The sequence below is a fragment of the Aedes aegypti genome, chromosome 3 (genome assembly GCF_002204515.2).
Source record: "Aedes aegypti strain LVP_AGWG chromosome 3, AaegL5.0 Primary Assembly, whole genome shotgun sequence".
NCBI lineage: Eukaryota > Metazoa > Arthropoda > Insecta > Diptera > Culicidae > Aedes > Aedes aegypti.
The window spans coordinates 380,156,680-380,178,304 of NC_035109.1; the positions used below are offsets into that span (position 1 = coordinate 380,156,680).

General features: G+C 37.0%; 1 protein-coding gene and 1 long non-coding RNA gene across 3 annotated transcripts; one reads left to right on the plus strand and one right to left on the minus strand.

Annotated features, from left to right (window-relative positions):
• Positions 1-1,197: 1,197 nt before the first annotated feature.
• On the minus strand, positions 1,198-19,070 carry LOC5567463 (ubiquitin-like-conjugating enzyme ATG3). The gene is made up of 5 exons (XM_001657413.2): positions 18,571-19,070; positions 18,379-18,514; positions 3,110-3,450; positions 2,770-3,050; positions 1,198-1,828 (listed from the first exon to the last, which is right to left on the minus strand). Exons 1-5 carry the CDS (start codon positions 18,640-18,642, stop codon positions 1,669-1,671), a joined length of 990 nt encoding a protein of 329 aa, XP_001657463.1. The 5' UTR covers positions 18,643-19,070; the 3' UTR covers positions 1,198-1,668.
• A 319-nt stretch (positions 19,071-19,389) lies between these two features.
• Positions 19,390-20,441, plus strand: LOC110679000. Of its 2 annotated transcripts, XR_002502125.1 has the most exons (4): positions 19,390-19,589; positions 19,654-19,928; positions 19,985-20,091; positions 20,157-20,441. It is a non-coding gene; the product is annotated as an uncharacterized LOC110679000 (long non-coding RNA). The 2 variants fall into 2 exon arrangements; XR_002502124.1 differs by having other exon boundaries at positions 19,390-19,928.
• The last annotated feature ends 1,184 nt before the right edge of the window (positions 20,442-21,625 follow it).

A 21,625-nucleotide genomic window follows, 5' to 3' on the forward strand; every position in this document is an offset into this window, starting at 1 on the left:
CAACCTTTAGGTGAAAGGTCGTTTCGAGTGGCATTTCACTGTGTTGAAGTAATAAAATAAAGGTTTGAATAGCAATACAAAATATCGACTACCGGCAAACTATTTGAATCCCACAACGGAGAACGGTGTCTAAGGAAAAATTCGGAAGCAAACTCGAAGTTTAAACAATTAAACAACAGTACACGAGCATGTAATTATATTGAATAGAAACAGAAAACAGATTATTGCAAACAAACAAAAACTATTGGAAACCATCATTATCAATAGCTGTGTTCAATGACTTTGATCGAACTTGCTCGGGGTTGGTTGTACTAGCTCGTATTTTTTGTCAACAAATAACTGTCAAAGCTACTTCGAGCAACTCCAAGCTGCTTTCTCAATGAACGCTCTTTTTACTCTTTTTACTAATTTACCGGAATTCCACGTGAAAAAAATTCGCGCACTTAACAATCCGTATCGCTTCGGAATTTTGCTTTTTTTTCTCAATGTTTACGTTTTAAACGTCAAAAACACGAGCTACTGCGAGCTGGTTGAACTAGCTCGGACTCTAGCTTCCAACCTGTTTCGAGCGACTCGGAGTTGGTTGGACTCGGCTCAATGAACACAAACCCGAGCGACTCGAAGTAGGTTGGAGTGGCTCAATGAACACCAAAAGCTGACTCGCAAGTGGTTGCAACCAAGTTCGAGCAGCTCGTTGAACACAGCTAATGTGTGTAAGAGTTCAATACAAGTTGACAAGCAAACAACAGAAAAAAAGCAAAAACGATTAACAAGATAAGCAAGGAGAAACATGAAACAACCCCCAAGAAAACAACAGAATAAATCATTATGTAAAGATAACGAGATATTTACATAATATATTTATTGTGTACGATATATAATGAAAACCAATAAACCAAGATAACTGAAGGATTAAACAAATCAGTTGTTGAGTCGTTTTTTGAATATCACAATCGGAATTCTGACTAGGAACGTCTTACCATCGCAATAAATACCCAAATGTCAGAAACAGCTACTCAGAAATAAACTAATAGGGAAAAACATCCATTTGGTTGATATTTAGAAAGTTCATAGGTGATCCATATTTCTCCGGGCTACCTAATGCATAGTTTTAGACACTTACCGAGAAAACTCACATTGCCAAATTGAATCAGCCCAAGAAGTTCTTCAACATAATTACGCTAAAAGTCTCTGAGATTGTTTTTCTAAAGCTGCAATATTAAAATACACTTTTATTCTGCTCTGAATGACTTTTATACACCAAACAATATTAATTAATTCATTCTTCCTGATGGAGGTGGAACCCATCCTGTGGTTCTTCTACCTCTCCACTGTTCATTGTTCCGTTTCCATCCGTAATACGCTCGTCAGCGCGCTTCCATTCGTGGTCGGGTGGTGGTTATCATAATTCCCGACCGATTCATCGTGATGTTTTTGTAACAATTTCAAACCCGTTTACTTGAAGCAATTGCGATGAGCTGCTGTTTTGTGTTTGCTGATTATTGCTTATGTATGATCCAAGCCAAATACATGTTGTTACATCTAATACAAGTGCAGGGTGGCGTGGGTGACTGCTCGAATGGACATTCGCGTTAAGCGTTATTATTTATGCTGTTTTCATCTTCAATCTAATATCATCGTATGATTCTAGGTGTAGACAGATGTATTTTACTTATTGGTAATGTTGAAATTTTGGGTGAAATCGTATTCGATCGTCGGTATCACCGTTTGGACGAATTTCAGGAAGATGATCAGATACATGTGAACTCCCAGTTCGCCGCCGCCTTCCTCCACAGTTTGGATGATCTTCTTCATAATGTCTGCGTGCCTGTGGATGATTAATAGTGGTGACAATTAGTGATGGAGGTGGTTTTTGATAGATAAACCTGAAGGCTGGTAGCGAGTGGGTGTCTTGAAAATAACTTTAGAGAGCTCTTGAATAAAAAATAGATCGAAAGGAAAACAAACAGGAATCAAGGAATCACAAAGAAACCTAGGTAACAGGAACCAGGAGATAAGAGTTTGATTTCTTATTGGTGAACTAACACAAAGCTAAAATTAGGAGATGGCGCTCTTCTAGAATAGGGATTAGTGCATCCTAATCAAAATTTATAGTGATAACTTTGGAAGAAAAATCACCGCAATCATTTAACTGCCAAATTTTTGCAATTTAAGGCATAATTAATCGTAAATATTCATTTCAATTTGGAAAACTTTCACGACCTAATCTCACTTTTGATCGCCAATGGAATCTGACCAGACATTTTTCCAACAATATTTCTTTTTTAATTCTCATGACATTGTTATTACTACCGTAATCTAGCTAAATCTCTTTGAGTTTCAACTGGAGCAATCGGTAGAGAATAACTGGATGAAATTCTGTTATAATCCCTGTAATTTCTGGAAACTTCTAGCAGAATTGGTGGCAAAATCTTCAGATACATATTATTTGAGGAGTACCTGAAAGATTATAGATGTTTCTGAAAGTGTTCCAGAAGAAACCTCTGGTCAAATCACTACAATAACTCCTGATGCTTTTCCTCGAAAAATCTGAAAAGAAAAGCCTAAAGAACCTGAGAATTGGTCGCATGCGAAACTCTGAAGGTATCACAAAGATAAAAAGGAAGAAAGTGGTTTTAGAGACCACTTTGATGGAAAAAGGGACTTTAGGGACCTTTTATTGGAAATATACATTTTAGAGACATTGAAATAGTGACTAAATCTCCAAAATGAGACCTGCTACCGGCCCTCACTAAACCCTAAACGTACTTGCAAGGGTGAACCGAAGCCATGTTCGGTCCCGGCAGATGCGGATGGGTCTCCATCGTGACAGTCTTTTTGGCGTGATCCTGACTGACATCCTCGTACATCTGCTCCACGGTGAGCGGCTTGCGGTTTTCGTCGTACCCGACAACCCACAACCGCGGCGTCTGGTAGTACTTGTCGTAGGTGATGTGCAGATCGTAGGTTCGCGTGTGGACTACCGAGTCGCCGTCCTGTTCCGAGGGTTTCTTTGGGACATTCTCCGTCGGAACCACGGTAGCTAATGACTGTAAAATTCATAAGGTTTGAGTAAACTCCAAACAGTTATCGATCAGCGTATACTCACCGGGTCCACCTGATCCAACATACCGCTCTCCTCAAACTCGTCCATATCGATAGCCGCCCCTTCATCATCGTCGTCATCCCCATTCCCGTCTCCATCTTCGAGGTTCCTGGGGTCATCCATATCGGCGGCCACATCATCATCCATTTTGGCTCCCTCCAGCGTCATCTCGCAGACCTTATCTTCCAATCCGGATCCACTGGCTCCATCCGGATTGAAATGGTGTGTTTCCACCCACCCGCCGTCCTGGTCACTCTCCTCGACCAACGTTTCTTCCCCGACGTATTCCATCTGCTTGCAACGTCGGTAACATGGCACATTACGAGTTATGAGAAATTGTTTGTCTGAAAATGCCAATCGTTGTGTGAAAAATGTTACAATCCTCGCAGCAGGGTGTCCATTCAAAATCTTGATAGATATAAAGTAATACGAAGCTTTTCATTTTTTTTTTCATACAAAATGATCGTTAACTGGAGTACTTGGTTTGAGATATTCATTGTTTTAAAAATTTCGTAATGTCTGGGATGTAACCAGTCACTCCCAAACACTAATTGTCATACCAAAACCAGCCTCAAAAAAAAAATCACCATTCAACATTTTTTAGAACGAAAATCGGTGTATAATATTCACAACAGGCCCGTATTTGAGAGATTCTCGCATAACTTATGAACGCCCTAAAACCATTGGTATCCGATTGTGTAACTCGTTGTTTTAAGCAAATGAATGGCCTAAAATAAAACCTATCACCGCTGGGATATAAAGGAGGATCATCTCATAATCGTAGCGTTGTTAATAACGTGTAAGTCCATTCGTTTTATCAGGAAGAACAAGCTACACACGTGGCTATCAATGGCTTTGGTGCGTTATCCTAGACTAAGTGAGAGTTATGCGAGAATTTTATTGAATTATTTTTTATATAAATGATTTATTTTAAAGTGGAAATGCGATACGATTTCTTATAGAGGTAGGGTCGGTGTTTCCTTAGTACAGAATGATTGAAATAAATAATTTTACTTAAAATTTAAACTCCCTTGCACCTATAGTAAACCTATTGCTCCTATAGTAGCACTACTAAGAGAAACTATTTTTATTAAGGCTGTGAACCGTTTCACCGATTCGTTTAACTTTTAGTTAAAATTGGACAGTTCCAATTGTCTGATTGTTTAAGTTGATATAAATCAATGCACTATGGGCCAGGGACGCAATCTGGCGGGACAAAATTAATAACTCGGTAACGAAGCGTTTCCGGTATTTGGTGTCTTCGGAAATGTTTTTTTGTTACAACGAGGACCATCTACTGCCATAAACGGATAGTTCGTAAATCGTCCGCATAGGTGGCGCCACAATCTAACTTTTTACTGTGACGTTCTAGAGACTTGGCGTGTTCGGCAAAGTTGTTCATTTTGATAAAATAAACAACTCTCTCGAAGACGTCAAAATTCCACAGCCTACTGTTTTCGAGTTATTGGCAAAATTAGAGAAAATTAGTGAAAAACCCATTTTTTTTCACCGAATTTGACTTTTTTTCTAAGAACCATGTCGTATAATATTTTTTGCTGATAAATATATAACAAACACAAGCTCTGGTGAAAAAAAATAATATTACGACGCATAAAACTTAAGCAATTATGAAAAAACTTGAAAAATAGAGCAATTTTTGAACCTTAATATTTCCAAAAGCGCAAAAAATCGCAAGCTCAAATTTTCAGGCAACATAGAGCCACACTTGATAAAAAAAGATGTCAAAATTTCAATGAGGTATATTTTGGTGTTTTTGAGATTTTTTAATTTTTTTACGGTTTTCTTTTCATTACGCGAATCATATTTTCGTGGCAAATATTTAAGAGTATTTTAAAATTAGCGGAAAGTTATATTTTATTATTTCATGAAATTATTATATCTGCTCACAGTACCAGCCAGCTTTTTGGATTTCATCTCGAATTCGTTGGAACAGTTTTCCGGAAGCTCAAAATTTAAGTAAATCCGGTGATTTAACATATATTTGAGGTTAAACAACCTAACAGTTCTCAAAATCGAAGGAATCTCCAAATTGATACCTTTGATCTGTATCCTCTGTGTCGAAACATCCAAGGATCAACGCTCTTTCCGCTTTGAAACAAATCTACAAGCTCCGAACAAGAGTTCGTGCGCTCTGAAATTTTAGTATTTAGAGGTATCGACATGAATATGCTTTAAAATTTGATTTTCCGTGTTAAAAGCAACACATTCATAAAAAAAATTGCTCACCTCGAACCATGATGACAACAATTAACTGACACATGATCAAGTTTTTCATGGCATACTATATCATTTGAATTATTGAAGAAACACACATATGTACCCAGTTTTAATCTACACTTTCACCTACATTACTCGATATCAACTCAAGGAACTGCTCTTAAACTGAATTTTATGGCTTTCTAAAGTTTTTGTTCTACGACTCGTTATTTCTTAAAGTCGATCGCCCGTTCCGATTCCTCATGGAAATTAACTGTATTGGAGTAATATAATCATTGTAAAAAATTAAATATCTCAAAAACACCAAAATATACCTCTCTGGAATTTTAACATCCGTTTCATCAAGAATTACTTTATGTTGCCTAAAAATTAGAGCTTGCGATTTTTTGCGCTTTTGGAGAAATAAAGATTCAAAAATTGCTCTATTTTTTAAGTTTTTTCATAATTTCTTATGTTTTATGCGTCGTATTATTATTTTTTTTCCACCAGCGTTTGTTATATATTTATCAGCAAAAAATATTATATGACATGGTTCTTAGAAAAAAAGTCAAATTCGGTGAAAAAAATGGTTTTTTCAAAAATTTTCACTAATTTTGTCAATAACTCGAAAACAGTAGGCTGTGGAATTTTGACGTCTTCGAGAGAGTTGTTTATTGTATCAAAACGAACAACTTTGCCGAACACGCCAAGTCTCTAGAACGTCACAGTAAAAAGTTAGATTGTGGCGCCACCTATGCCGACGATTTACGAACTATCCGTTTATGGCAGTAGATGGTCCTCGTTGTTACAAAAAACTTTGCCGAAGACACCAAATACCAGAAACGCTTCGTTACCGAGTTATTAATTTTGTCCCGCCAGATTGCGTCCCTGGCCCATAGTGCAATGATGTATGAATTTAATTAGTTTTACACAAAAACATTCTTTCTGATTCTTAATGTTATTCGCGACTACGAAACAAAAAGAGATTTACAAAGCACTCGCACTTATGGAAAACCTCGTAAGGAACTGTCATCGTGTGCGTGAAAAAAAGCAAAAAATATATCTCTCCTTGTTTTTCTCACAGAAAACCGAGGAAAACAGCAGCAGCTTCGTAGTCCCAAATATGAATGAATACGAAAATTGCACGTATTCTACTGCATTTCAACAATACTCATGCGACATTGCTTTTATTCGACACTTTTCAAGAGCTGTCAGGCAATAACGCTACATTACAAATGTATCAATGCACTAATATTACTTTATGAACTGCTTGGTTGCTTTATAAACATTCTTGCATTAGTTCGACTATATAGGGACTATAGGGCCTTTTTACACTTTTAAACTTATTTAATGGTAGACTTACGGCAATGCAGCTGCTTTATATAAGCGATTAGAGTTACATATTTATCAGGAGCTCATAAATCTACTGACGAGCCTCCAACCAAACCGTCTTTCAGCTCATCAGAATCCTAGTGTGCTGCGCTAGACGGAGGCTCGCGAAAGTTTTAAAATCGCGCTAGGTGATGTGCTCATGCACTGTCTCGGCGCTACGGTTCGCTATCGGTATCCAAGTTGTGAAACAACTGCTTAGTATCGAAGAGCCTTTACAACTATTTTCGTCTCATTATGCAGGTGTGTAGATGGTCTACATGATATGGTGGAAGACTCGTGATCCAAGAGTAACAATTTCGATCTTCGTTGAAAACTTTTGTAATCACTTCAATTATTGCGCTGAATTTTAAACAGCACATGAGACCACAGTGAGACACATCTCAAGAAAAATGAGGCGCATCAAAAAAGGACACTCAATGTACAGTGCGCTCGTGCGCTTGCAAGCAATGAAGCCCCTGCACCTAAGGCCACAGCAAGTGCACAGTAACTCTATAAGCCAATGCTTCATGGTTACTTGGGCAGTGCGTTGGCCGAATTTTGTTCTGTTGGGCTTAAATGAAAGGCACACATGTCTAGCGTTAGCGTTAGCGTAGTTACGGTATACTTTGTAGATTGGAAAAACGGGAAAAAATTCTGCGATAAAAATGACTATTTTAGCTGACTACGCCCATTCTTGAAACTACCATGCAATTTCAGACCAATTTACTATGTTTACGGTACATCCCACCACATTACTGGTACGTTTGACAGCAATAATTTACAACAATCTGATTTCGACTACAGACATGGTAAAATCAAGCGCATTTCTGGTCTGCTGAAAATTGCCGGTGCGAGCGCTTAAGTTAACCCCCTAATATGGTAGTTTTTATCGCACAATTTTTTTGCGTGTAGCAACATTTATGTTTCTTTTTGATAATCTCATTCAGACTGCTCCCAAGAACAAGGATGGGGAGTATTCCTTGATCCAATCCTAAACAAAAAGACCAAAACCATAAATATTGCTATTCCTGGCCACGCCCATCTTTACCGTAACTTGGGATAGGGGAAGGAAATGTTGATGTAGCACTTAGGGTTCGTTCAAATATTACGTAACGCAGCAGGGGGAGGGAGGGGGTCTGCCATTGTGTTACGGTCCATACAAAATTTTTAAATTTGCCATACAAAATCTGTTACGTGGGGGAGGGAGGGGGTCTTAAAATGACAAAATTTGCGTTACGTAATATTTGAATAATCCCTTACTTAATGAGAGGCCACCGACTCAGCGACACCCTCATAAGTGCTACGGAGGTGGGGGTTGGGAAAGGAAAATAAAAGTCAGGATTCGCTTTTAAAGCTAGCGATAGACCCATGGCATTTATTGTTTTAGCGTCTTGAATTTAATCTTTTGAATGCCGGCAATCAAAGAGAAGATATTTGTCGTATTTAAGGTGAAACATCTCGGAATCCAAAGATGGCCGGCATAATGGCCGACTTATGCCCCTACTCACGTTTTCAAAGGCACAAAACTGGAGAAATAGTTAGAAAACGTTTTTGATCTTCTTATTTTAAGCTTTCTGACAGTGCACAAAGCTAAAATAAAAAGTGCACGGTTGTTGGATGCTTTTTTCGCTAGATTTGTGCCTTTGAAGTTTTAGTGCAATCTTAGAAGTTGATTCCAAACTGCTTCACCTTAAGATATATGGTTAAGAAGATTCCGCACAGTACTTCCCGTTTTAAATGTTTATGTTTGCGACGAATACAGTGTGGGTATCTGCTTATTAATGAATTAAATGAAAGGCACACATGTCTAGTTTTAGAAACCCTCATGGGGGTGTCCTACGTTAGGCAGAAACACGAAAGGCGGAAACACATAAGGCGGAATTTCGAAAGGCAGAACTAACAAAAGGCGACTACACACAAAAGGCGGAATCACGAAAGGCAGAAACACGAAAGGCGGAATCACATAAGGCTAATTTAAATTGGGCGGACTCGGACTTTTTGAACCAGCAGAGCAAACGGCCGGCCGCCCTCTAACAAATTTGTAAAAAAATGATCTAGCTGTCCGGATGGTAATGCTACGATAGGAATGATGTCAAATGTTCACAAATCAAATTTGAGTTTCACACTAGTAAAGAATATGACTTAATAGTTTTGCATTCTGTGCAGCTCTCCAAAGCTTTTCTGTTCCATGATTTGATGTTTCCATGAGCCAATGCGATGATCCGAGTCATGGAGTTTGTAGTAAATCTGTTATAGCACCGTGTTGGGTAAAATAACTACAAAGACACTTCCATGAGTCATTTTGGAATGTGAGGATTATATAACCACTGATAACAGACGGAACACTCAAATTATTTGCATCGTACAGCAAAATTGTGCACGATTCTAATATTTTATGGTTGGCCGACTGGCCAGTCGTAGCGCTCGTATCGCTTTTGCGCACTACTGTCACCTGATTTTTAGTATTGGACAGTAACATTTTCAAAGTTTCAGATGGGTAATTGTTCTAACTGTTACGTCTGTTTTTCTGTGCCATAACATTAACGCGAATATGAGCAGCTTAAATACCACTAGCAGCAATATTAGGTAAAAAAAAGTATATGTTTCGCAGAAGAATCAATTTCAACTGGCTCTTTAGTGGCTCGTGGCGCCAAACATATTCAAGCTGACAAGTTCAGAAAGAATAGCCGATGATTAAAAGAACTGATAAGGGGTCGTCCATAAATGACGTAGCTTTTTAGGGGGGAGGGGGGTCTTCACGAATTTGTGATGAAGTGTGACGAGGGGGAGGGAGGGGTCTTAGCTAGCGGACGTAGCATTTTGAATCAAGTCCGTAAAAAGAAAAACGCTGAAAAAAATTGCAGACAATTATTTTTTATGAAACTTCTTTTATTTTACTTATAAACTTGGGTTATAAAATTATGATAAGGCTTCAAAACATTCATATGACAAGATTGAAAATTGAATGAACTTAAGATTTTCTTGATAAATGCAATCAAACAGATGTTTTGAAGCTTTAAATAATTATGTGAATATTATATTATATTCGTGTCCAAATTAATAAATTTATAAATAAACAAAATAATTTTAATGAATTGATTAAAAATCAATGCTCTAACTACTTGGAGTATATTTTTTTTGCCATTTGTAAACATGATATAAAGTCAGTCGTTTTAGTTTTATCCATATTTTCTTTTGGGGCTTTATTTCTTCAAGAAAATAATATATGCTCTTCTTGACAAATATTACATTTAAAGCAAGATATTTATTCCGTGAATTATGCCTTCAATGTTGCAAGAGATCTCCACCCAATCAACTCATCATTTGTGTTGATATATCAATGCTCTTGATGAAATAGCCCGAATATTAATGAGGATAGTAGATTCGAGTGTTAACAAAATTGCCCTATCATTAAATTTTGGTAATAACTCGGTAATTTGAAGAATTTTTATTATTTATAGGTTGTGTATGATCATTTCAGTATGGAAACGATAATGAAAATCAACTGAAATATTAATAGAGATTATTGTATTTGTATAATAATCGCTAAAATTTTCTAAACATTCCAAATATTTCAAGTGTAATCTTTTATGTATCTGGCCACTGTTTGCTAAAATGATTTGAAATTGGATAATATTAACGATGATTGATTTCAAATTAATATATTTTCTTGATCATTTTCATTGAAATCTAATTCCTAACAACGAATAATTTAAAAAAGCAATCCTCTAATATAACGAAACTTTTGTTCAATATATTATAAAATATATTGGACCCTAACTCGACAGTAACGAGCTTCATCAATCCAATCAATTTTTTTTTTCACAATTTTAATAGTAAACTTGTTTTTTATGTTAAGAACAGCAGTAGTAATATAATTTAGTCTATAAGAAACTGGAAACCAAAACCAAGGAAAATGTTAGAAAAGATTATCCTTTCATTTCAGTCAGTAATTAATATTAAACTTTGTATTGAACTTCTCAATTCCAATTTTTTGTTTCAACCCAGTCACTAAGGAAAACAAATAAATAAATATAGGGGGGGAGTGCTTGATATGCTACGTATTTTCCAGGGGGGAGTACCTGCATTTGTGACGAAATGCTACGAGGGGGGAGGGGGTTGTAAAAAATCAGTGAAAAAATGCTACGTCATTTATGGACGGCCCCTAATGTATTAGATTTTTTTTTTCCAAATAATAGACTATGTCCATCATTCGGGCTAATGTTACTTTCGAGCAAGTGTCTTTCGGGCTAGTGACGTAGAATTGCACGATATAAGAATGCGAAAATGACAACTTTGACAAAGAAAGCTCTCAGGTAATCACGGTGGAAGTGCTCATTGAACTCTAAGCTGAGAAGCAAACTGTGCCTCAGTGGGGGCGTAGTGCCAAGAAGAAAAAGCAATAATATCGAAAATTTAGAGCAAACCTAAGGCTGAAACAGTCGCCAATAAATAAAAGAAATAGAAACGGGCGACAGATATTCCACCTAACATCAACATCGGTTATAGTGGCTAATACCTACATATTAATTGAAAAACAAAAAAGCACCTTTTCTCAAAAGTAATTCGAAGTCCGCTTAGAAATTTTGAAAACGTTGATATGAATAGGAACCTAAACAGCTCAGTCTAATTATCGTGTGGAAGCTTAAGTAAGCATTTTACAATCGTTTTTGAACGATTCCGCCTTTTGTTACACGTCTAAGTTAGTCTGCCTTTTGAGTTTCCGCCTTTTGTGATTCCGCCATTCGTGTTTCCGCCTTTCGTTAGGGTCCCGTTTATGTTTGCGACGAATACAGTGTGGGTATCTGCTTATTAATGAATTAAATGAAAGGCACACATGTCTAGTTTTAGAAACCCTTATGGAGATCCGGATTCAGTTACTGTGGTCACCGGGAACCGACATCTGAAAAATGTCCCTTTAAGAGACCCTTACTTTGACAACCCGTAGTTTTGTAACTAAACAAATAATCCGAACCGAAGCTGAATAGGTGTTCACGTGGACTGTGAATAGAGATTCTCAAATCATCTACTTATTCATACCCGGTTAAAGAGTTTGAATACCTGTGACTCTTATAGTTCAATTATAGCTGAATGAGCCTTCATCTGACCAAAATAACTAGACATGCGACGGCCTAATTTTCCTGGTTTTCTGAGCACGTGCCTCATCTCACACAATAATGATTGGATGGCTAGTCTGGTCCTTTGCTGTCATTGAAATAACCCAGGAATGACCAGCGAAGGAACCCGTATCGTGTGGTACATTAGTTTGTACCATAACAAGACATTACGACGGCTCAATTTCCCTGTTTTTTCGGGCATGTAACTTTACTCACACAATAATGACTAAATGACCAGTCGGGTCCTTTGTGACCTCTGAAATAACCCAGAAATGACCACCAGTGAAACCTGTATAGTGGGGCATTTAAGTTTTTGTACCAAAACTAGGCATTCGATGTTCCTCCTTGTTTTTCAGGTATGTGACTTATCCTATACAGTAATTAGTGAATGATCACTCAAGTCCTTTATGACCTCTGAAATAAGCTAGGCATTACCACCGGAGTGTTCTGTATTGAGGGATATTTCAGTTTTTGTTCCAAGACGAGCACGGTGTCTTTGTGGAGTAAGTTTATTACAAAAAAATAGGTAAGTCTGAAATTTCGAACTAAAAACAATTAGACTTTGCTCTTTCATTTGCGACTAAAATCAAAAAAATCGGTCGGGGGGTCCAGAACATTTTTTTATATTTTGTGTGAAGTACTTATGCATATGTGTTTTTGTACCGACGTACCAAAGACACATTAAAGACCTCCATGTGTCTTGCAGTTGTCCAAAATTTTATGGCTCATAAGGTAATCTAGAATGCCGTGCAAAGTGTACTGCGATCTGTCAAACATGGGTACCTTTTGTACTACCGAGGGACCAAATGCAGTACTAGAAGTGGTACCAAGCTCGAGTGGGACGGACCTGGACGTACGTTTGGAGATACGGGACGAACTGCAAGGTCAAACCATTTGCACACCTTGGCATGGAAGGTAAAGTTGTTCTTGGTCAAATGAGCTGTAATAAGCATAAATGACATATGATATACGTATAGTCGCAAAACTATCTCAAGCATCATTTTAATTATTTTCCACGCGTACTTAAATTGGTTATAATGATGTAAGAAGTTACTAGAGAATATTTCTCGCAAAACTTATGATCTCATCCTAAGGTGAAGATGCATCGAGGTCAAACCTATACTTTCAAGATCACAAATCTAGAGAACCACGGCATTCTAGATTACCTTATGAGCCATAAAATATCGGGCAACTGCAAGATCACAAATCTAGAGAACCACGGCATTCTAGATTACCTTATGAGCCATAAAATATCGGGCAACTGCAAGGGACCTGGCGGTCTTTAATTTGTCTTTGGTATGGCCCATAAAAAATGCGAAAATCGTCATATCATGTTTTATGGTAGTTTTTACATGGAAAATGTGAATGGAACATAAATATTATTCATTACTTGTATTGTTTAATCTATTTAGACTAAGTTTTTCGCTTTGGATATGATTTTTATCTGTTACTTTCACCTTACCAGAGAGGAAGTGGAAACATCCCTTCAAATTTTATCATGCGGACGTCGGGTTCAATATCTGTGTGATGAAAGCTTCTAACACATCAACGATGGCGTGAGATTCTTCACAAGCCTTCTCTCCAGCATACGTGAATATCAAATGATAGAATTGATTCATACCTGGGTCATTGGAGACTTAAACATATTTTCGAAAAAACGGCTCATTTTGGAGAGCTTTGATTGAACCCTCATATAAGTGTGACAAACGGCTCCGTTTTGCTCAAAATCTATGAGCTCGTATTGATATAAGTTGTCTCTAACCGAAGGAACAAATTTCATCCTCAAAAATCTGTTATAGGCCTCCTTATTTATTTTTATTCAACTTTAAAAAAAATGAAGGCATATCAAACCTTTAAGATGCAAATGCCCTCAAAACTATGACCCTAGCAAAATTATTTATTGTGATCATGAAAAACACGTTCTCTAAAAACTCCACCATCTTCTGATTCCAAACAAACTAAAATTTTCAACAATAAAGTGTGTTTTTTGAAGGTGGAAAGTTTATCACCAAAGTATACGACAATCAGACGCTGTTTCTAGTTTTTGGCGGCCAAAACCTTTGAACTTCTTTGCTTTATTACATTATTTAGGACAGTAAAAAAAATATGACAACAATTGTCCTGGATAGCAAAGTAATGTCAGAATATACTACAATAATCAGACATAACATTCACTAGCAAAAAATTTGAGGCTAAAATGGGGTTGGGATTTTTGTACATGTTTGCAGGGCTATAATCCCATATTAAGCTAAATATTAGCAAACAAACTCATGCATATCTCGTCTGCTATCCGTCGGATTGAATTTCTCTCTTCAGCAATTTTCTTTATTATGTTTTGAAGAATGAGTTTTTACAATGGGATAATAAGTTTGTACTTACATTACAGTTCAAGCGTGTTTGGAACATATCTCAAAATTTCTTCATAGTAATTTCCATATATGTAAACCTACATTGTCTCTGGACCACCTTTAAATCAGCACCTAGAAAGCTGAAAATTGCTGAAAACACTATTTTTATAGTAAGGATGGTAAGAAACATATGAAAGATTGGAATCTCAAACATTTTTAAAATTTGAACCGACCTTATGTACATAAACACATAGATACGCAAATTGAAACATATGAGCAAGTCTCTCGAAATCAAAAAAAAAAAAAAAATACTCTAGACCCCCCGACCGATTTTTTTGGTTTTTGCAGCAAATGAACGCGAGAAACCTAGACTTTATTGTGGCGAAGTTTCAGACTTACCTATTTTTTTGTAATAAAGTTGTTCTACGAAACACACCGTGCGAGGCATTCAATGGCTCAATCTTCTAGGTTTTTTAAACATGTGACAAAAAACAAAAAACAAGTGATTTGTCACTCTGGGTTTTTTGTTGCCACTGAATGTCCCAGACAAGACCATATGGGTAACTCATAGGAGTGAAACACATTATTTTTTGTACCAAATGCAGACAATCGACGGCTCAATCTTTCAAGTTTATTGAGCATGTGGTTACCCATCTAAAAGAGTAGATGGCCACCCTGTTTCTTTGTGACCATAGAAATAACCTAGGAATAAGCACCGCAGAAACCCGTACGTAACATGGAAAGGTTGCTAGAGTCCAGCGACGTTTTGATCGCGCGAAATAGTAGAGCGAAGTTTGTGTTCGTTCTGCGCACTGACAATATATATGTTTTATAGTTTTTTACTTTTCTGAATGCTTTGTTTGTTTCATTCTGTTGTAAACACTTTATAATAAAAAAAAGTCGTAAAATTGAGACCTTTGATCCAATATTTTAAAAAATCAACAATTTTTTACATAAAACTATCACAAATTTCAATGAGACATGACGATTCTATAGTTTTGTGATGCTCTCAATAACTTTGCAGGATACGTGGAAAATTCTAACAATGTTTACATAGCAAAAGTTTCGTGCCTTGTACTTTTTCGATATATTTTCTTTTGTATCCTGTTATTATTGATAATGTTCCAAAAAAATGTTCATGCCTGGTTGTATTGCATATACAGGTATGTTCCGTTTTTATCACGTTCCGATTTTGTCACGCTCCGATTTTGTCACGTTCCGATTTCGTCAACAAATTATTCCGTTTTCAAAATGTTTAGAATATTTAGTTAATACTTATTTTTGAGCAATTTAAACGCTTTTCAATAGCCAAAGAGTTAAATTTTCGACATTATGTTGATGTTGAGCACCTACGATGCATGGTACGTGTCAAGCCATATACGATTCAATAAGGTTTGACTCCTTCTTATCCACTAATCAATTATAGTTTTCAAACTTAGCATGGTCTGTTGATTGACCCATCCTTTAACAATCGAGAGTTGCTCTGGCCACGTCCTAGCAACAACTAGAATTTGTGATTAGTAGAATACGTACTTAAGAGAGTTGCAGAAACCTCTCCGTTTTTCTTATATTACATGGCATTAGAGAATTTTCTATGTAAATTTGATAGTAATGAAGCCCCCTTTGATTTTGCTGAGTAACGGTTTGGAACGGAAAACACGTTACAAAACGTTTCCCGGCAAAATCAAAGGGGTACGTTGGGCTCACTAAACAAAGGCTGCAAGTGCCCTAATACGGACACTATCTTCTATCTCCTAAACTAGATAGAATTGGACAAATAATATCAAACAGCCATTGATTAGATACTGTTCCAAGGAGTAGGGGAGAAGTTTCAGCAAAACTAAGCAATCTATAGAGAATTTAGAAATCTCCATAGAACAAGTTTGCATCGAGGAAGAGGGTAAAGGTCTGAAATGGATGACAATTTCAGAAACTGTTGATACTGGACGTTCCCACGTCACGCACGTTGCCATCCAAAATTTACTGGTATCTTGATCTTTGAGCAGACATGAACCACTTCCCCACATGGAGACTGAAAGGTTTATTAGGAGTCTTATGTCTAAGTAGCCGTCATTCGTTTTGGCAGCCATGTGGATTTTGCAGCTTGCAATTTCAAAGTGATAAAACTCAGTCATCTTAAGTAACATTGATTCAGAAAGTATTGCTACTTGCACTTACATGCAGAAAGTATGCTGATACTTTTTCAGCTATGTCAGTACAAAACCGAGTGATTTTCTTTAAGTCCACAATCAGCCACACAATCACGAATCAGCCACAACCATCGATTCCCAGTACAAATTTCAATGACAGCCTACTTCGCCTTACGCTTATTCATAAAACTTTACAAAAGAGTTCCTTACCAAAACTTTCTAATTTGATGATGCTTGTTCTAGAGTTTGTACACTTTTGTATTTTTTGATAAACTTCTTGCGTTGCGTTGCGTAGTAATGGAGTATTTCGTAGATTGCATACCGAGAGCTGTCATGTTTTTGCTTTTTCAATGTTATTCCAATTGCTTATGGAGGACTATTTGGGAATGAATAAGTGGCGTCGGTGGTGTAGTGATAAGCGTGGTTGCCTCTCACCCCAGTCAGTCGGGTATCAATTCCCGAGGCCTCCCTGGGCGTCCGTGTTTAGGCTTAGTACCAGAAATAGGCGGACGTAAAACTACACCCGATACCAAAAGGTGTCAGTTGGCCAGAAAAGGAGAAGAAGGGAATGAATAGCCATCCGATCGGAGTTCAGACTTGAAAAGACATGAAAGCTTCCATTGCTCCATATTGTCCGTTACAGGAATAGGAAAGTATAATGATGGTACGATAATGGTATGATGGAATGAGGCCAGCGACTGACCGACGCCCTCATAGATATCAAGGATTTTGGTGGGTGGGAAGGTAGTGGTCTCGGATTCACTACAAGCGAGTGATACGATCGGAATATAATCGTTGGGAGTGATTTAGCTAAGAAAGGTTATTTTTGCTCCATAGTTGTCCATTGATCCAGGGATCGAACACTGGAATTTCCTCCTAGTGTTCTGCTTTTGTGGTTTTTGATAAACTTCTATATAAATCCAATGGAATGGTGTTTGTTCTGGAAAAACATCTGAAAACTAATCTGTCGTTTTGTATGGGAGATTGCATGGCGCTGTTCTAGATAGGCGATTAGTGCATCACTATCAAAGTTGGTAGTAATAACTTTAGAAGCAAGATCACCACAATCATTTTACTGATAAGATTTTGGCAATTCAAAGCACAGAAAACCGTACATATTTAGTTCAGTTTGCAAAATTTTCGCAACATAACTCCACATTTAATCGCCAATTGGGTTTGACCAAAAATGCAAAATATGTACCTTGGCAAAAAAGCTCTCAATTGATAACTACGTAAGTGTTTATAAGAACACTAAGCTGAGACGAAGGCTCTTCCTAAGTTGGAATGTAATTCCATAAAGAAAAAGAAGCATAAGAAGCAGAAGGATAAGAATGAATAGTAGAAAAAGTATTTGTTTCTTGTTCAATCTTTCTTGAAAAAAAAAAACGATGATCAGCTCGACCCATTTACTTGTAATTATTTTTACAAATATGACGCACCTCATGATGCAAAGGACACTTATGTGATTATCGTTTTAATATTACATTTATTGAAATTCTAACCAAGAAAACTAAAACTATTAATGATTTATTTCAAAATCATATTGATTGATAGGAGTCGGCAATCAACTTTCATTACGAACCTATAAAAATGAATAATCAAAATCTAAATGTTTCTTACAGCTCCTTAAGATCAATACTGTGCATTTATATGATGAAAATGTGTACTATCCTGATCAAACTGCAATTTTATTTTCAAATTTGTAAAATATTTTGTCTAAGAAAATTATTCCGTTTTTGTCACGGTTCCGTTTTTGTCAACTGAAAATTGACGATCGTGTTGATAAAAACGGAACATACCTGTATTGGTTAATAAAAGTGGTGAAGACACAAATTGGCTCAGATTAATAATTATACTGCAAATAAATCCTCCGGAGCACTATTCATATATCGAAATGGTTTCAACGAAAAATGTATATTTGAACAATTTACGATCAATGTTACCCGCTGATCAATGATACCCCGTTTTATAGTATGTTCTACTATTTCCCGGTCGTTTGGGAATTGCAAGGAATTTCCCGATTTCCCCGAATGGATGGACACCCCGAGCTTGCACTATCAATGGATTACCTTTGGGCAGATAGGGTTTTATCCTGGTTTCATCTCCAACCGCCCAGGACCAGGTGGGGCAATGGTGCGTCAAGTGATCTCCGGCTGCTACAAATTCCTCCGGTGTCAGCACTCCCGTCTCCCGGAATTTGGATTCCTAAAAACAAGGCACGTTATAGAAAATCAATACATCCCCTTTACAGGTATACCAACCTTCAGAACCGGTGTCAAATACTCCGCCACTCCAAGGGCGGTACCCTTAACCGAATTGATCACGTTCTGCATGACTCGAACAACTTGGTCGTCTTCGTAGATCAACAACAAAGGCTGGCCAAATAGAGCCCGTTCCAATTAGCAACTCAAAACGCAAATAAGAGTATTATTTGGGCAATGTTCCGTACGTAATTCAATCAATCGCGTATTCTTTTGTGGATCACTTATACGACCTAAGACGAGCTAGAACGCGAGAACTCAGACCTGTGGCTAATAATCTGGGGACCACACGATGTAATTTTCATAGGAACCCAAGACAGTTTACGACGTTCTCCTTCGCCCTGACTGTTCGACCGTCGACGGATTCTGATGATGATTAGCAATCGCAAAACAACACACAATGGGCACCGACTAGTAATGCTGCATATAGGCACTTGCAATCGCCAGATGATGGATGAGGAGAAACTCGCGAAAAATGCGCGATGATGACGGAGCATCATCAGTAGTTTGTGCGCTGTGGTGAGCACGTTATCAGTGATTATCAGCATTTAGGGTGAGTCGTGAGAAGTGAAAGACCAGCTGACTTGCATATGCGAAAGTCGCATACCAGTCTCACTCCACTTATCTTATAATGGAGAAGACTCATACAAAATAATAATAATCAAAACATATAGGCCTTTTCATGTGACAGATCCGTCTATGCATTTGTTTACATCGGTGGAGGACCGGTGCTAACACGGGCCTGTCATTTTCATACAAGAAATGTCAAAGTGCTTCCCGATCAGCTGATTTGAGACGTCATTTGAATAGGCCTATAACATATGTTCAGATGGGGGATCGGCATTTTTTTAACATGTGGATACCTACAGTAGTGAACGATGCTTCTGCAACTTTTTAAATTTCCCATATAAAATGAGGGACCTTCCTTAGCCGAGTGGTGAGAGTCCGCGGCTACAAAGCACAGCCATGCTGAAGGTGTCTGGGCTCGATTTCCGGTCGGTTCACACTGAAATAAATCAGTAAGGCTATTTTATCGGAAATTTCATATAGTATTAATCTGTCGATCGACATGTTTGTTTCAAGTTGTATCCCATACGCTCCATATGCTAAACAGGTTGAGTGTAACTGCAACCTTATGTATTTTACAAAGATTCGTATACGAAGAATTTATATGCAAGTCAAATGTACAGTATAGGAAGAGATACAAGGATTGCATATAACCTTCACTATATTGTCCAGGTTGCACATCACATATGCGCGAGTGTCATGTAGGTAGTACCATTTTCATGTCAAAGCGGTAGAGCAAAAAGTGCTTAGTACGAATCCACACGTTTTCAGGACAGAATTTTGATTTTTTGGTAAGTATGCCAGTTTTCACAATGTTTTTCTCTCTAACAATATTTCTTTTCCATAGAATTTGTAATCCAACCGGAAATGACCAGATCCAAAGGTGACCGACACTGTTTTCAAACTAAATCGGTATCCGATTCTCAAAGATGTTCTATGTCGGCATTTCATTTCGTAAGTAAACAAATTTTAATTTTAGCTCTTGTAATCACATAATAATTTAAACAATTTTGTCGTAGAAACTGCAACCACAATGAAATTGACAAGATGCCAAGATGCGCTGGAGAAACTTTCAACTCTTAAGTTAAGGAGTGGCGGATCGATTTACTGCAACTAATTATATAGTTCTTAAATTTGTATGTACATTTAATCTGAAGCATGAAAATATGAGCAAATTGAAATTTAATAAGTTTAATAATTTCAAAAAAATATGGTCTGGGTATGTTCTTATCGTATTCATAGAATCCTAATTTAAATTACATGTGAAGCAAAATCAAACGAATTAGAACTTCATATAAAAAGAACTATTTTTGATTACTAATATTTATGACGAAAGCATATATATTCTCTATCCCACATCCACTAGTTGAAATTATATTCATCGCATATAATCATAACATGCTTAACCAAACAACATGTTATATGCATTGCATATAATTCTAAGTCGACGGTTTTCTTGTACGATAAGACCTATATGAAATTCCAATAGTGCAAGATTATATGCCTACCATATAACATCTACGATAAAGGTTGGCTCAGTGCAGGATCTTTTCGTAATGAAAATTTTCTTGACTTCCCTGGGCACAGTGCCCCGACAGACCGTTATTATGTAAAAAATTGTCCATCAAATCTGAGTAGGAGAATTCGGGGTAAAACCGACACCCTAAGCTTATTGATAAACTTTGTTTACTTTCGCTTGTTAAACGAACCTAAAATTGTTGTAGAATCACATATTCATTATCAATCAATCAATCTTTGTGATCGCTGGATGATATATTAGAAATATATAGTGATTAAAACCAAATTGATATTTCATCATGTTTAGGTGAGACAATTGAGAGTGCGAGTAAGATCGACACCCTGTTGGGTAAAACCGACACATACACTTTGAGTAGAACTTATACGTTGTGAACATCACCATCATATGACATATTAAAAATAATGCTTCAAACATGACTTTCGACTTCCATGACCCCTTTCTCTAATGGATTATACATATATTATGTAAATTATTTAGGAGAGACCAAAAATCCACTAAATATATGTAAATATTTCAAATGTCCCAAAGGTTATAAAGTTGGGGTGAATAGCAATGGATATGATAGATTTGTGTTCATGGAATGTTTAAGAAGATGAAGTTGTGGCGAATGATTGGCTGTGAAAATAAATACTGTTTTATTTTGACAAAACAGAAAAGTGTAATTTTTAGAAAATAAAAACTGTCGAACCTCATGGTTTGTAAATAAACAATAAAATTCATTTATGGCTAAGTAGTCCGTCATTCGTTTTTGCAACAATGATGATTTTTCAGCTTGCATTTCAAAGTGATAAAACTTAGTCTTGATAATTTATATTGACTTGAAAAAGTATCACCGTACGCCCTAACATGCATAAAGTATGCTGATACTTTTTCAGTTGTATCAGTGCAAAACCAACTGATTTTCTTTGATTCGAAATCGTGAGATGAATAAGCAACAATCATCAACGA

Coding starts and splice junctions, on each gene's coding strand:
- LOC5567463 (XM_001657413.2), bottom strand. CDS start 18,642: ATGCAGAACGTGATCAATTCGGTTAAGGGTACCGCCCTTGGAGTGGCG. Junction 18,515..18,570: donor ATTTGACACCGGTTCTGAAG/GTTGGTATACCT, acceptor CCTTGTTTTTAG/GAATCCAAATTCCGGGAGAC. Junction 1,829..2,769: donor GCTTCGGTTCACCCTTGCAA/GTACGTTTAGGG, acceptor AATCATCCACAG/GCACGCAGACATTATGAAGA.